Source organism: Fundulus heteroclitus, chromosome 3, assembly GCF_011125445.2.
Source record: "Fundulus heteroclitus isolate FHET01 chromosome 3, MU-UCD_Fhet_4.1, whole genome shotgun sequence".
Classification (NCBI taxonomy): domain Eukaryota; kingdom Metazoa; phylum Chordata; class Actinopteri; order Cyprinodontiformes; family Fundulidae; genus Fundulus; species Fundulus heteroclitus.
This window is the reverse complement of record NC_046363.1, coordinates 42,652,442-42,664,489: the sequence shown is the minus strand read 5'-3', so window position 1 is coordinate 42,664,489 and position 12,048 is coordinate 42,652,442. Positions and strand designations below refer to the sequence as shown.

The window sequence follows — 12,048 nt, the reverse complement described above, 5'->3', positions numbered from 1 at the left end:
AAAGTCAAAACAATTTTTATTTGATAAGAAATCCATTTTGGTCTGACATGGCATCCTAATTACCACAAAAACTGAATTAGTTTTTTTCATTTACCAGTAATTTATTAAATATGTAATTTTGCGTGAAATATCTATATAAAAAGACAGATTTACTAAAATAAATAAACTTTTCAATAATTTATTGAGCTGCAACCTGTCGTAAATGTTTAATATACGGAAATATACTCTTAATGTTGAGCGTCATGATTTAGGTCACACAGCCAAGCTCAGGTTTAAGAGTTTCTGGAAGGCAAATAATAGCCTGACATACTACAGGTTCAAACTTTAAAGAATAATTATTTAGGATACCATTACAGCTTTATCTTCATGTCTACAATAGCTGAAATAGACCAAAAATAATTGTCACCGTACCTGGAAACAAAAAATGGCCGTTTGTTGGTTTGGATCCCAGCAATATGGAAGCAAATCTAAAGCACAAAATATTGAATTTAAAAAAAAAAATCTGAATCAAAGAGCTTGTGGGGAAGATAAATGCTGGAACTATATCTGTAGTTGTACCAAACTCATACCCTGTTGAGATGACTAAATTATCCAGAGTTAATGAAAACTGAATTATGGGCTAGTTTGTGTAAAGTAACGCTAGAAAAGGATGTTTTTGTGTCCTAAGATAACAAAACTGTTGATTTATTTCTCAGTTTATTACATCATAAGAAGCACAGTCCTTTGGGCTGAAGATGTTATAAAAAAAAAACTGAGGTGAAGTGGGAGAGTTAAAGCCCCCTTAATCCTCCAAAAAAATAACATCTGAAAAATTATTTCATAATTATATTTTAGAACACAAATAAACAAATACAACCAAAAATACAAATAAAGGTAAAATGATCTATATTGATAAAAATATAATTAATAAAGGTAACATAATGCTCTGTAGTCTAACACTGCCACCTTGTGGTGAGACTGGTGAAATGACCTCAGATTTTATTTTTTTTATATATATAATCATGATCATGCATCTGTACCCACTGCGGTTACAGCTGTCGGTGTCTTGGAGCATGTCTCCGCCAGTTTCGCTCATAAAGACGGAAGTTTTTGGCCTTTTTCTGCTCAGTGGGAGCAGATGGCGGGTAAATGTGATCTGAAATTCTCAAGTCATGCTTTAAACTGGATTCAGGTCTGGACTTTGACTGGAATGCACGTCGTACAAATGTCAGATTTCTACCTGGAAATAAAAAATCGCTTTCCATTTCCTCCGGCCTCATAATCGTGTTCATTGTGTTGGTCCGTCACATAAAATCAAACTGAAATACACTGATGTTTGTGGGAATTATTTATCCTTTCTCTTTAAATTAAACTGACAGTTTTTCCATGAAGCATTTCATTTGTTGAGAGAATGACCTCTGACCTCTGGCACATACACAAAGCGCTAATCCATAAAGAAGAAGCGTTGCTGGGACAAAGGAAGGAGGTTATCCTGCTCTCACGCAGCTGCTGCCGTACTTTCTATCATTGTGAGGACTAATCTGACCACTGGAGCGTGACAGAAAACATATTTTTGGAGACATTATTCTGGTGAAACTTTAAGATGTGATTTAGTTAAGGAAAGGCTTGTTTTTGCCTACATGTTCTACTTTAAAGCGCCCTCTCCAGACAGACTGCAAAGGCTAGTTTACTAACCCTCTGAGGACCTGTAGGCCGTGTGGGGATCGAAGCTCTGCGTTAACGTGAATGCATGCTTTCAGAAATAAAACCAGGCCATCACAACACTCTCACTCTGAGGGGGTGGGGGGGTTTATGTGGTAAACTACACCCTATATGTGTGTCTGGGCAGACAAACAGAATCTCTGCTGCTGCAAATCAGAGGAACCAAGACGCTAAATTACTGGACTTTTAAAATGTGTTTCACCAGGAAGGGGATCTTCTTTGGCTGATTCAGGGGAAAAAAAGTGCAACTTTTAGTCATATAACATTAACTTTTATTTATCCGGGTCACCTCTGTCTGAAATACTTCTTTGGCGCACGAGCAAGAAAGCCAGCAGAGCACAGATCGCCTGGAAATATCAGGAAGTGGAAAGGAAGCTCCATCTCCACACCGTTCTGTTTGTGAAGTGGGATTTTATTCATGAGCCATTGTTTAATAAAAAAATAAATAAAAAAAAACTCAAAGTTTCTTCTGCACTGAATTCATAAAAAAAAAAAAAAAAAAAAAAAGTTTCTAGTCAGAAACTTTTAAATTCACTAAACTGACCACATGGAGCTCTGCAGACACCATCCACCATCCACACCCTGTTAATCTGTGCAGACTAAAATAAAAATGAAAAGAGACCAAAACAAGCTTCCTCATTTTAATTAAAACATTAATATAAAAGAAAATTACAGATTTTAAATTGCTGTATATACAAAAACTTACATTCATTTCATTCTTCAACATTTATACACAGTTCACATGGTTTATGTGTTCACTCTGGAGGTTTACAGTCACAGGTTTGTTGGATTTCCACGTTTTTTTTTTTTGGCTCGCTCCAGCTTAACTTGAGTTCTTGTTCAGATTTTTCTCAAAAAAAAAAAAAAAGGCACTAAAGGCATCCTTATGTACAACATTTCATGCTGAGCCTTACATTTACAGACGTTCTGGAGTAAAAAACTCCAACACCTGTTTGCCTTTGGCAGCGAGTACAAGAACATTTTTCCTTTACTGACTAAGGCCTATTAATAAATACAAGCAAAGAAAAATCAAAAAAGCATAAAAGTTTGCACAAATGTCAAGTTTTCCCCAGGAACGTAACAAACGGTTGCAACCACATGGCAACAGTTATAGAAAATTAAAAAACATTTAGCTCCAAGCAGACGAGGTGCAGCAGACACCCAAAGGACACCATAAATGATTCCTATGGTTCTGGTGGTTCTGAAATGCTCCGACTTCACAAACCCAGCCGTGTTCTTCTGAGGCGATGATGTTTCATAAAGAGTAGAGTTCGTTTTTTTAAAAAGGCGCGCTACCACATCAGATGAAAACTGCTTTATCAATACAGCTGCTGGTGCTTAAAACCATATTTAATACTTGAAATAAAAACAAAATAAACCACTCATAGATCACCGGCTCCTCGTCTGGTTACAGCTGCCAGGAAGTCGGAGCTTAGTGTTAAAAACAGCCAGACGCCGTTTCCCCGCTCAGCGCCGCGCTCAGAGTCGCCTGAGCAGCTGTCCGCCACGCCACGTTGTCCTGAAGAGAGGTAGTGTGTCCCGCGGGTCCCCCCCCCCAAATCATGGACCGGCTGATTTCTCTGTGCTGCTGGGCGGGGTCAGCATCTTTCCCAGCGCTACAGGTGAAAGGTGACATTCAGGGCCGTCGATTTGACGCTCCTGAGCTTTTCTCTGCAGGATGAGGGAAACAAAAACATTGTTACCAACTGGTTAACAACTAAAATTTCCTGCTTTTAAAGACATTCAGATCGTTTTATAAGTATATTCTAAAAGGAGGAATAGTTTAATTAGGTTGCTGGTGGAAATAAAAAAAAAAAAAAAAAAAAAAAAAAAAAACTCCTTGTTAAAAACTTTCTAAAGAGTCAACAGCCTCAAAAGTTTTAAAAAAAAGGTGCATAGCCACGTTATTTGACTTTATTTATTTATACATCAGTCGCTCACTCTGGTTGCATACAAAGTTTTTATGTAAGATTATCATATTAGTTATTATTAAGGTGTTTTATGCTTCATTTACCAAGAAATTGAGCAAAAACAAAGCCTTTCATCTTTATTTACGATTTTAACGGAAGTACTTACTGAGCAAGTGCAGCAGGGGATAAAACAAGGAAGCGGCTAACGACTATTAGCATCTCCCAGCGAAACAAAGAAAAGGTCCAAAATCCAGTGGAAAAAGCTATAAAAATAAAACTTTATGATTCCAAGATAAAAAAGTCTGGAATGTCTCTGGGAATCCAGTCTGAACGTTGGTGTTCACTGAATCAGACGCTAAACCTGCCGAGGCTCAGATGTGACGCACAGTTGACTGATGTGAGTAAATGCAGAGGGTCAGGCTCGGTCTCGGTTGATTATTAATTAATCAAGTTCTATGATACTGTCAGTAGATGGCGCCACATCTGTTTATATCTGGTCACTGTGCCCGGTGCTAAGGCTGCCAGACTGTGGATACGTACTGCAGCTGGGGATCAGACGTGGGTTCTTAGAAACAGACACTGCTGTTCTCTCCCGCTCACAGTGAGAGACTCTCCATCAGGGAGATGTAGGCGCTGCACGCATCGGCCGACGTAGCAAAAATATCGGACTGTCACGATTCAAGGACTTCGGCTCGTGAAATTAATGGAGGCAAAATGATCTGCCTTGATTCTTCGTTACATTGTTCATTTATTCAGCGCATTGTGTTCCGGCCAGGCGGCTAACGCTAACGATAGCCTAGCATGCTGATACATGGACGCCGAGTGTGGAGAAAAAGCAGCACAGAGATCAATAAAAATAAAAATAAATATTGTGATATAGTTCAACCATAATTGCGATTTAATTTAGACTTTTCTCTGCATTATAACCATGAGCAACAAAAATGGCCTGATAATAATGTCTGTAAACAAGAAATTTAACTTTATTGATCAGAATATTATCATTCAAGAGAATAGATTTTATTTGAGTTCAACATCAATCCTTGTTGAACAAAGTGCAACCAACAAACCAGTCCATGTATTAAACGGTTTGACTGGTACTTAATGTGGTGAGATTCCTGAAGGTTGCTGGTAAAAAGTATGATTATATAAACTCTAAAACTACTAATAAAATTAGAATATCTCACTGCTTTAACTTTCTTCCCTTCCATGTGGAGCAAACCCACTTTAAACATAATTACCAACACCTAAAGGACGCGTTTGATCCATTAACTGTTACATAGACAAAAATTGCGTTTTCTTTTTGTTTTTTATTGCAATGTGTCTTTGCACCCATCACACCTGAAGTTCCCCACTGTGGGACAGTAAAGGTATTTCTACTCTATGAATGTGTGATTACTTTTATTGTCCATTTGTGGACTAAGAGTTTAATTTGACCTAGAGTAGAATAAAAAGGTATGAATAGAATTATGTTTTTTAATTGACTTTGTAATAAAAATAAATAATCCACTGCTAAATGAGCGTTTTTCCTCACCAGCAGGTCCAGGTAGGCCACGTGTGTCTGGATGTTGTGCCGGTCATCAGATTTCACTTTGGGGAAGTTCTTGAGCTGAGGCTTGTCTTCAGAGCGCAGCGTGGCCATGAAGGGACTCATCCACTGGTAGCAGGGGAACACGCTCTCCCACGTCAGGCCTGCAAGGCACAGCGCACGTTAACCAACAACCAACCATCGGCTCGTTTAAGGCTCGCCGTGAACCGGAGCAACGAAACACGCAGAGTGAAGCAGAGAGGACCTACCTGAGACCTTATGGACCACGTCAAAAGTAGAGAAGTGACAGAAGGCGGCGGCAGCAAGAACGCTGTAGCTGTGATCCAAAGACCCGATGTCGATCATGCACAGGTCCAGCAGCTGTAAGACAGAGGTCAGAGGTCAGCGGCTGAGCCTTCCCTTCTCCTCACGCAGACCGTGGAGCAGGCGGGACGCTACCTGTGTGATCTGGATGTACGTCTCCTGAGAAAACTGCGGCTCCAGGAAGTTCTCGCCGTCCTTCTGGGCTTCCACCTGAACGTACAGCTTCAGCCAGGAGATGGGGGTCTCTGGACACAGGTTCCAGTCCAACGCCTGCCCGGGGTGGGGGGGGTACGGAGCAGAGTGAGGCCACGCAGAGAAACAAGCCGTCCCTCAGGAGGCGGGCAGACAGAACAGACACCGTACCTTTAAGATGTGCAGCTCTGTGCGCTGGATGTCCCACATGTCACAGGCTCCGTCGGTGATGTAGGCGAACTCAAAGATTTTAGGGGGATAGATTTCCTGGTCAGAGAGGAAAGGAGGAGGTAGCAGCTTAGTAAGATGGCAGAAAACGCTCCATAAAAAAAAAACAAAAAAAAAAACAACATTTACGCGGCGGGGAAAAGCCTCACCTCTATCTTGGAGGCGATGAAGAGCGCGGTGACGCCAATGAGCTGCAGGTTGTGCTCGCTGACGTTCTCCTGAGTCAGCATGAAGCGGTCAAAGTAGTCCTGGGCCAGGTACGCCGTCTGCCTGTGGAGGCTGTACACCTCACTCACCTGTACAGACGAAACAAACACAGACGTTAACCCTTTAGGGAACACATGAGACACAAACGATGAACCCAGAGGTGGGATTAAACTCCGGCTCGGCGCGTACCTCCAGCAGCCAGTCCAGCAGGATGGCCCTCATCCTGGGCTGCAGCTTGGGGTGCCGCTGCAGGTAGCTGTTGTCGTGAACGTACTTCAGCTCCTTGTTGAGCATCTTTATCCAGACGTCGTCCGAACTCGCCCAGCTGGAGGAGGAAGCAACAACAACCACGACTTTTAGAGTTAAAAATGAGCCACGATCAACCGGAGGACGGTCACAGCAGCTTCTGGCCGACAGATTTTAGCAACATAACCAGAAGAATGTAAGTCATATCCCATAAAACTGTCACTGCATTTCTGCATCTTGACTAAAAGAATAATAAGGGGATGTTTAAGAGACCATTTTAGCTCAGGACCACTTAAACAGATACGGCTTTAAAGGTTAAACTACTCCTGCATGTCACCGCTGTCCTTAAACATACCAGCGGGGTGGAGCGGTCTGTTTAAGGGCGCTTCATTGATGTGTAAAAAGCTCGGTTACCTGAGGCGGGGGATGGGGGAGGCCTTGATGAAGAGGTTCTTGAATCGGTACTGCTTGAAGCCGGACGGGTCTGAGGGCTCCAGCTCTTTGTGGGGCGTCTCGATGAGAATGCAAGGACTCGCTCCGTCCTCCGACCAACACTTCTGGAAGAGCAGGAACGCCGAGAACGTTAAACACACACTCAGGTGGAGACATCAAGGCAGAAACTGAAACTGACCCGACACGTTTGGGTTTTTTTAATGTCCAGAAGCATCAAGATAATGACTTTCAGTCTCATACTTTATTTATTTTTTTTTTAACTGCGCTTTAATTAACAGGGAAACCCCGTTTAGCAGTGGGTCAAGTCCAAACCCACCAGGACTCAGTAGATTTTCTGACAAACAGCGACACCTTCTGGCTAAGAGGCAGTACTGCAGCACCACCGCTTATCTCCAAGCTCTAAACATATTCCCTCCAACAGACTTTGTTGCAACAAAATAAAACCTAAAATGTCTAAATTAAAAAAGGTACTTCACTATATACTAAAAAAAAAAACTAAAGCAGTTAACTGACGGGGAGAGGGCGCTACAGAAATAAAGATAACCTCCTGGGCAGCGCTCTTATCAGCTATAAACACACAATCATCTGAGCGGAGGACGTGGGACACCGACCTGTATTTCATAGCTCTGCTTCTTGGTCGCAGGTTGTAGTTTCTCCTTAGTAGCCTGAGGAAGACGGTGGAGAGTTAGATAAATCCTCAACATGTGATTATTAACCAGATGTAATCACAAATAAACACAAGACGTACCTCAGACTTTCTTTTCTTCAGTGGTTCTCTGACGGTTGGCTCGACTATGTTTGAATCCCTGACTTGAACCGTGAGGCGACCACTGCAACAAAAAAAAACAATATTTCTTTTTTTTTGGGTTCTCCTCAAGTCACATGCATAAAATTACCAACACTCAGAATTTAAATCCTGAAGACATATTCAGATTTTCCTTTATGGGTTTAAAAATGAAAAGCAAAGTGGTATGTATTGGTGAAGCACGCAGTTCTGCAGATCACCTAATCACCCAAAAAAGTCAGAAGTTAACTACGGGCCGGCGAAAAAAAAAATGAATAAATAAAATTGATTAATTCGGATTCACAATATTTTAAGATTTAATTTTTAGGAGAGAAAACAATACATCAGGATTATATGTCGCCAAAGCGCTCATTGGGCTTCCATGGAGAGAATAGCAGCAATGCTGGATGTTGTAAAGAGGAAACCTTTTAAACTCATAATACGAGACATTTAATTACTCATTTACTCTTATTTCTGTAAGTTAGTTTGAAGTTACACCAGAGAAGTGAAGCCTGTTCTCAGCTCATTGTGTAAAACCACCAGCAGCAAACACTTAGTTAAACCTCCACTGTTTACAATGGTGGTGCGGCCATCTTGTTTTTTTTTTCTTTAATTTCTCATTGTGACATAAAGAAGAGAAGGAGGGGAAAATAAATAGATAATACATTAATTAGATTTGGTACAATAAAAATCAGAGATCTCATGTTCAAGCCACATCGCCCAGCCTTAAAGTTAAAACCCAACATTCAGCTGCTTACCTGCGTCTAGACATGGTGCTGACTGGTTATGGCTCTTCTGGAAAGAGAAACAAAAAAAGACAATTAGCATTTGGTAGTAGTTGTAGGAACATATACAGAAACTACCGGATATAAAATTAGGATCTTAATGGGCAGAGATCCTAACAACGAAAAGTATTGAAACATCTTTCTTACATAACAGGCAATCCCATTAGTTTTGTATCCCAAAACTAAAAAAAAAAAAAAAAAAAAAACTAAACTAAAATATTAAAAATGCATCAAAACTAAGAAACGGCCTAGATTTTAGGTGTACATGCATCATATAAATGTTTTACTGCATGTTGAGTTTAATGAGAATCAGAAAAGAGGTTAGGGGCACATGGTTCGATTTATAAATGGAGATAATCGCGTAACTCAACTATATGTTGGAGTTCAACCTACTTCCTTGTTAATTTTTATTCTCCTGAACCATTTTTGGTGCTTAGGAAATAAAATGGGAGCAGAAAGATGAACAGAAAATTAATATCAGCAGGTAATTGATTGGTGCATCTTGAGCCACTGATAAGGCGGCTAAAGGATAAACTGGCCTAAAATAATTAGATTAATGAAACAAAAAGCAAAGATTGTCTTTGGGAACTCTTGATGGAGCAGGAAAAAAGGTTTTAGGAGATAAAACTAAGTGAACTAGTTCAGACTGAAGCTGCTGTGCAGTCTGTGGCTAACTGGGAAACAGCAGAGCTAGCTTGTGATCCCCAGAGATCCCACAATAACCAGCTAAACAATCCGCCAGAAGGACACCAAAGCCGGCCGAATGGGCACAGGGGGACACGGTGAGGCTCTCCTGGTCACGCAAAAACACGGACAAGTAACTAAAAAGAGCAGAAAAAGGAGCGAAACTCCACGCAGGATCTGTGAGCCATCATGGTGCTGCCCAGAAGAAGGGGGGCTGGCTTCTCCCTCCATTTCAGACAAAAAAAACCCTCCTAAATACAACATTTTCACACAATATCTCCGGCTTTAAGGGTGACGAGCTCGTCTCTGAACCGGTTCTGCGTGGTTCTGGTCGGTGAAACGGCAAAACTGCGGAGTTTTTCACGGGTTTGAAACTCAAAGACGCGCCAATTTCTGCGACGCAGAAGCGGGAGGATTTGAGCCCTGCCTCTCCGAAACTACCCCCAAAGTCTGCGAGGGAAAACGGGCCACATGAGACCGGCTAGGGGGGCTTTTATCAGCCGGGAGCGGTTACCGGACAGGCGGGAATGGGCTCCAGGAACCACACGGCCGAACAGGAGGCGTTTTATAAGCCGAGCAGCGCCAAAAAAAAAGAGCAGAAGTGGAGCCAAACGCGGGGCTAACCTGTGGAGGGCAGCTACTGTACGCGGCTAACTAGGTCAACAATGCCCGATTAACCCAGAAATACAGATAAACTAGTGATCAGCAGCTCTGGCCTGAAACACCAGAATATCCTTTTTTATTTAAACTGACTGCTGATCGATCAGATCACACGCAGAAAAAACTTATTTTTTAATATGCAAATGCACAACTTGAGCGCTTAGTACAGACAAACTAAACCAAAGCTCGACGTTGAACAAGCTGTGCTTTCAGGATAAAACCCAGAAAACCCAGCAGGTACAGAGCAGATGCAATAAGAACTAAGAAGCCCGTTTAATGCAGCAAAGCTGGAGTTAAAACTGCACGAAGAGAAGTTTCCCTCCTGGCCTGAAAGAAAGTCACCGGACATTGTTGTAAAAATGTTTAAAAATTCTCTGCTAAACCTTCAACTAAAACCGCCTAAAAATGAGTTACGATTCATTTGGTTATAGTTGCGACTCCATAACCGTGTAATTATATGAGTAAACCTGCTCAGAGGCTCTGGGGTCTTACCTCCTCAACGAAGAATGAATGAATGCATCAGCTGTGGCGCCGGCGCCAATCCTTATATCCGCATCTGTCTGTGGGCGCCAGTGCGCATGCTCCTTCCCGGTTCGCACAAACGCGCTAAACGGTCGAATCTGAGTCGTGATTTTTGCAAACGAGCAGCACCGAGTCGGTAATAACGGGTCCCCGCTTCTTTGCGTCGACGCTTAACGACCTAAAAACGACCCGGAGGACCGTTTGGTCGTGTTTCGCTCGCGCCTACGTCGGTTTCTAACGGCCACCGAAACGCGGCGACGGTTTTTCAAGTAAATCGGACTTTCCGTTCATCGCGGTTGAACTTTTACGACGCGGGTGTCCCCGAAGAATCCGCAGACACGAGACGGAAGCGACGTTGTACGTGTTTGGCGGAGATATGTTAGTTTTTAGAGCGGTACAAAAGCTGCTTCCGCACCCAGGGCCCCGCCTGTGGGAGGAATCGACGTGACGTCAAGCCAATCAGAGGGCGCGCGCGACAGCCGCGTGCTCCATGTGCAGAATGTAAACAGATTGAGCACGTGGGGCTGCTGTCAAACAGAAGCTGGGAGTCAGACAACTTTTCTTATATAGAAACCTTATATATATATATATATATATATATATATATATATATATATATATATATATATATATATATAAACCTTAAACAGGTTTATAGATAGACAGACAGACAGACACTGGCTCAGAATGCACACAGATTTTTATTTGTTTTTTATTTTCTAAATTTGTTTTTCACTGATTAGCAATAATCACTGAGAGGCTTAACTCATGCAGTAGTACTTAGGAGCTAATAGACACGTTTTCAAGTCAAAAAGTCAGATAGCAGTCTCCAAACATACATTTCCAGAGGCTCAAGTCTACCCTACAGAGCTAGAACTAAACACAGTGAAGTAGCATTTAGTTCTTATACTCCACTTATCTGGAATACACTACCTGAAGATTGTAAAATGTTGGAACTAAAGATTAAAAACATATTTGTTAAGAGTTACCTCTGAATGTTGATGTTTAATTCAAACTGTTCTAGTTCACTGGAACATCATTAGATTAAGTTTGTAGTCCAACTTTTCTTGACCTACTGAGAGCTAAGATGCTTTGAACTAAACCCACAGCCACATCCAATATAACTAAACCTGAAGAATTGGCCAAAATCTCAGCCCGATGTGCAAAACTGGGCATACATTGAAAAAAGACTTGTGATTGTAATTGCAGTGTTTCTACATGCTCAGTACTGACTCAGGTGGGCCCAGTGTATGGATATGCACATCCCACTTTTCATATTTTCATCTGGAAAACAACTGACAATCATTGGTGTTTAGTTTAGGGGACATTCCTCGCTGCGTTGAACTGCATATACCGCAGGGAGGAATATTCTGACCTCTATGTTGGAGAAACTAAACAACCTCTCCACAAAAATGACAGAACCAGCTCCTCGGGACAAGGCTCAGCTGTGCAACTACACCTCAGGGAAGAGGCACACAACGTGTGGATGCAACATGGATGAAGAAAGCCATTTACATTATAAGAGAAAAACCACTCTAAACAGAGGAGGAGGTCTCAGATTTCGGCTTTCTGACGGCCCGTCGTTTTCAGAACAAGGCTTTTCACGTAGGACCAAACATCTCTCAGTGAACCTGGCTAACAACGGCACTGACGATGCTCAGTCAATCTGCATGTGAAATTAAGAAGGGCACATCCCAAACAGCTTGGAACGTCTCCCTCACTAGCTTAGAAAGCTCTTCAGATGTCCTGTTGTTCTTTTTTAAAGCTTTTTTGGATTGCAGCTTCCTGTACTAAAATAACTAAAAGCTCAAGGCCTAAAAATGTTTT

General features: G+C 41.8%; 1 protein-coding gene across 1 annotated transcript; it reads right to left on the bottom strand.

Moving 5' to 3' along the window:
* Positions 1 to 2,328: 2,328 nt before the first annotated feature.
* ccne2 (cyclin E2) lies at positions 2,329 to 10,588 on the bottom strand. The gene is made up of 12 exons (XM_012876693.3): positions 10,192 to 10,588; positions 8,329 to 8,365; positions 7,535 to 7,616; positions 7,398 to 7,451; positions 6,748 to 6,890; positions 6,277 to 6,412; positions 6,030 to 6,176; positions 5,824 to 5,919; positions 5,596 to 5,730; positions 5,406 to 5,517; positions 5,143 to 5,300; positions 2,329 to 3,372 (listed from the first exon to the last, which is right to left on the bottom strand). Exons 2-12 carry the CDS (start codon positions 8,340 to 8,342, stop codon positions 3,262 to 3,264), a joined length of 1,188 nt encoding a protein of 395 aa, XP_012732147.1. The 5' UTR covers positions 8,343 to 8,365; positions 10,192 to 10,588; the 3' UTR covers positions 2,329 to 3,261.
* Between the last annotated feature and the right edge of the window lie 1,460 nt (positions 10,589 to 12,048).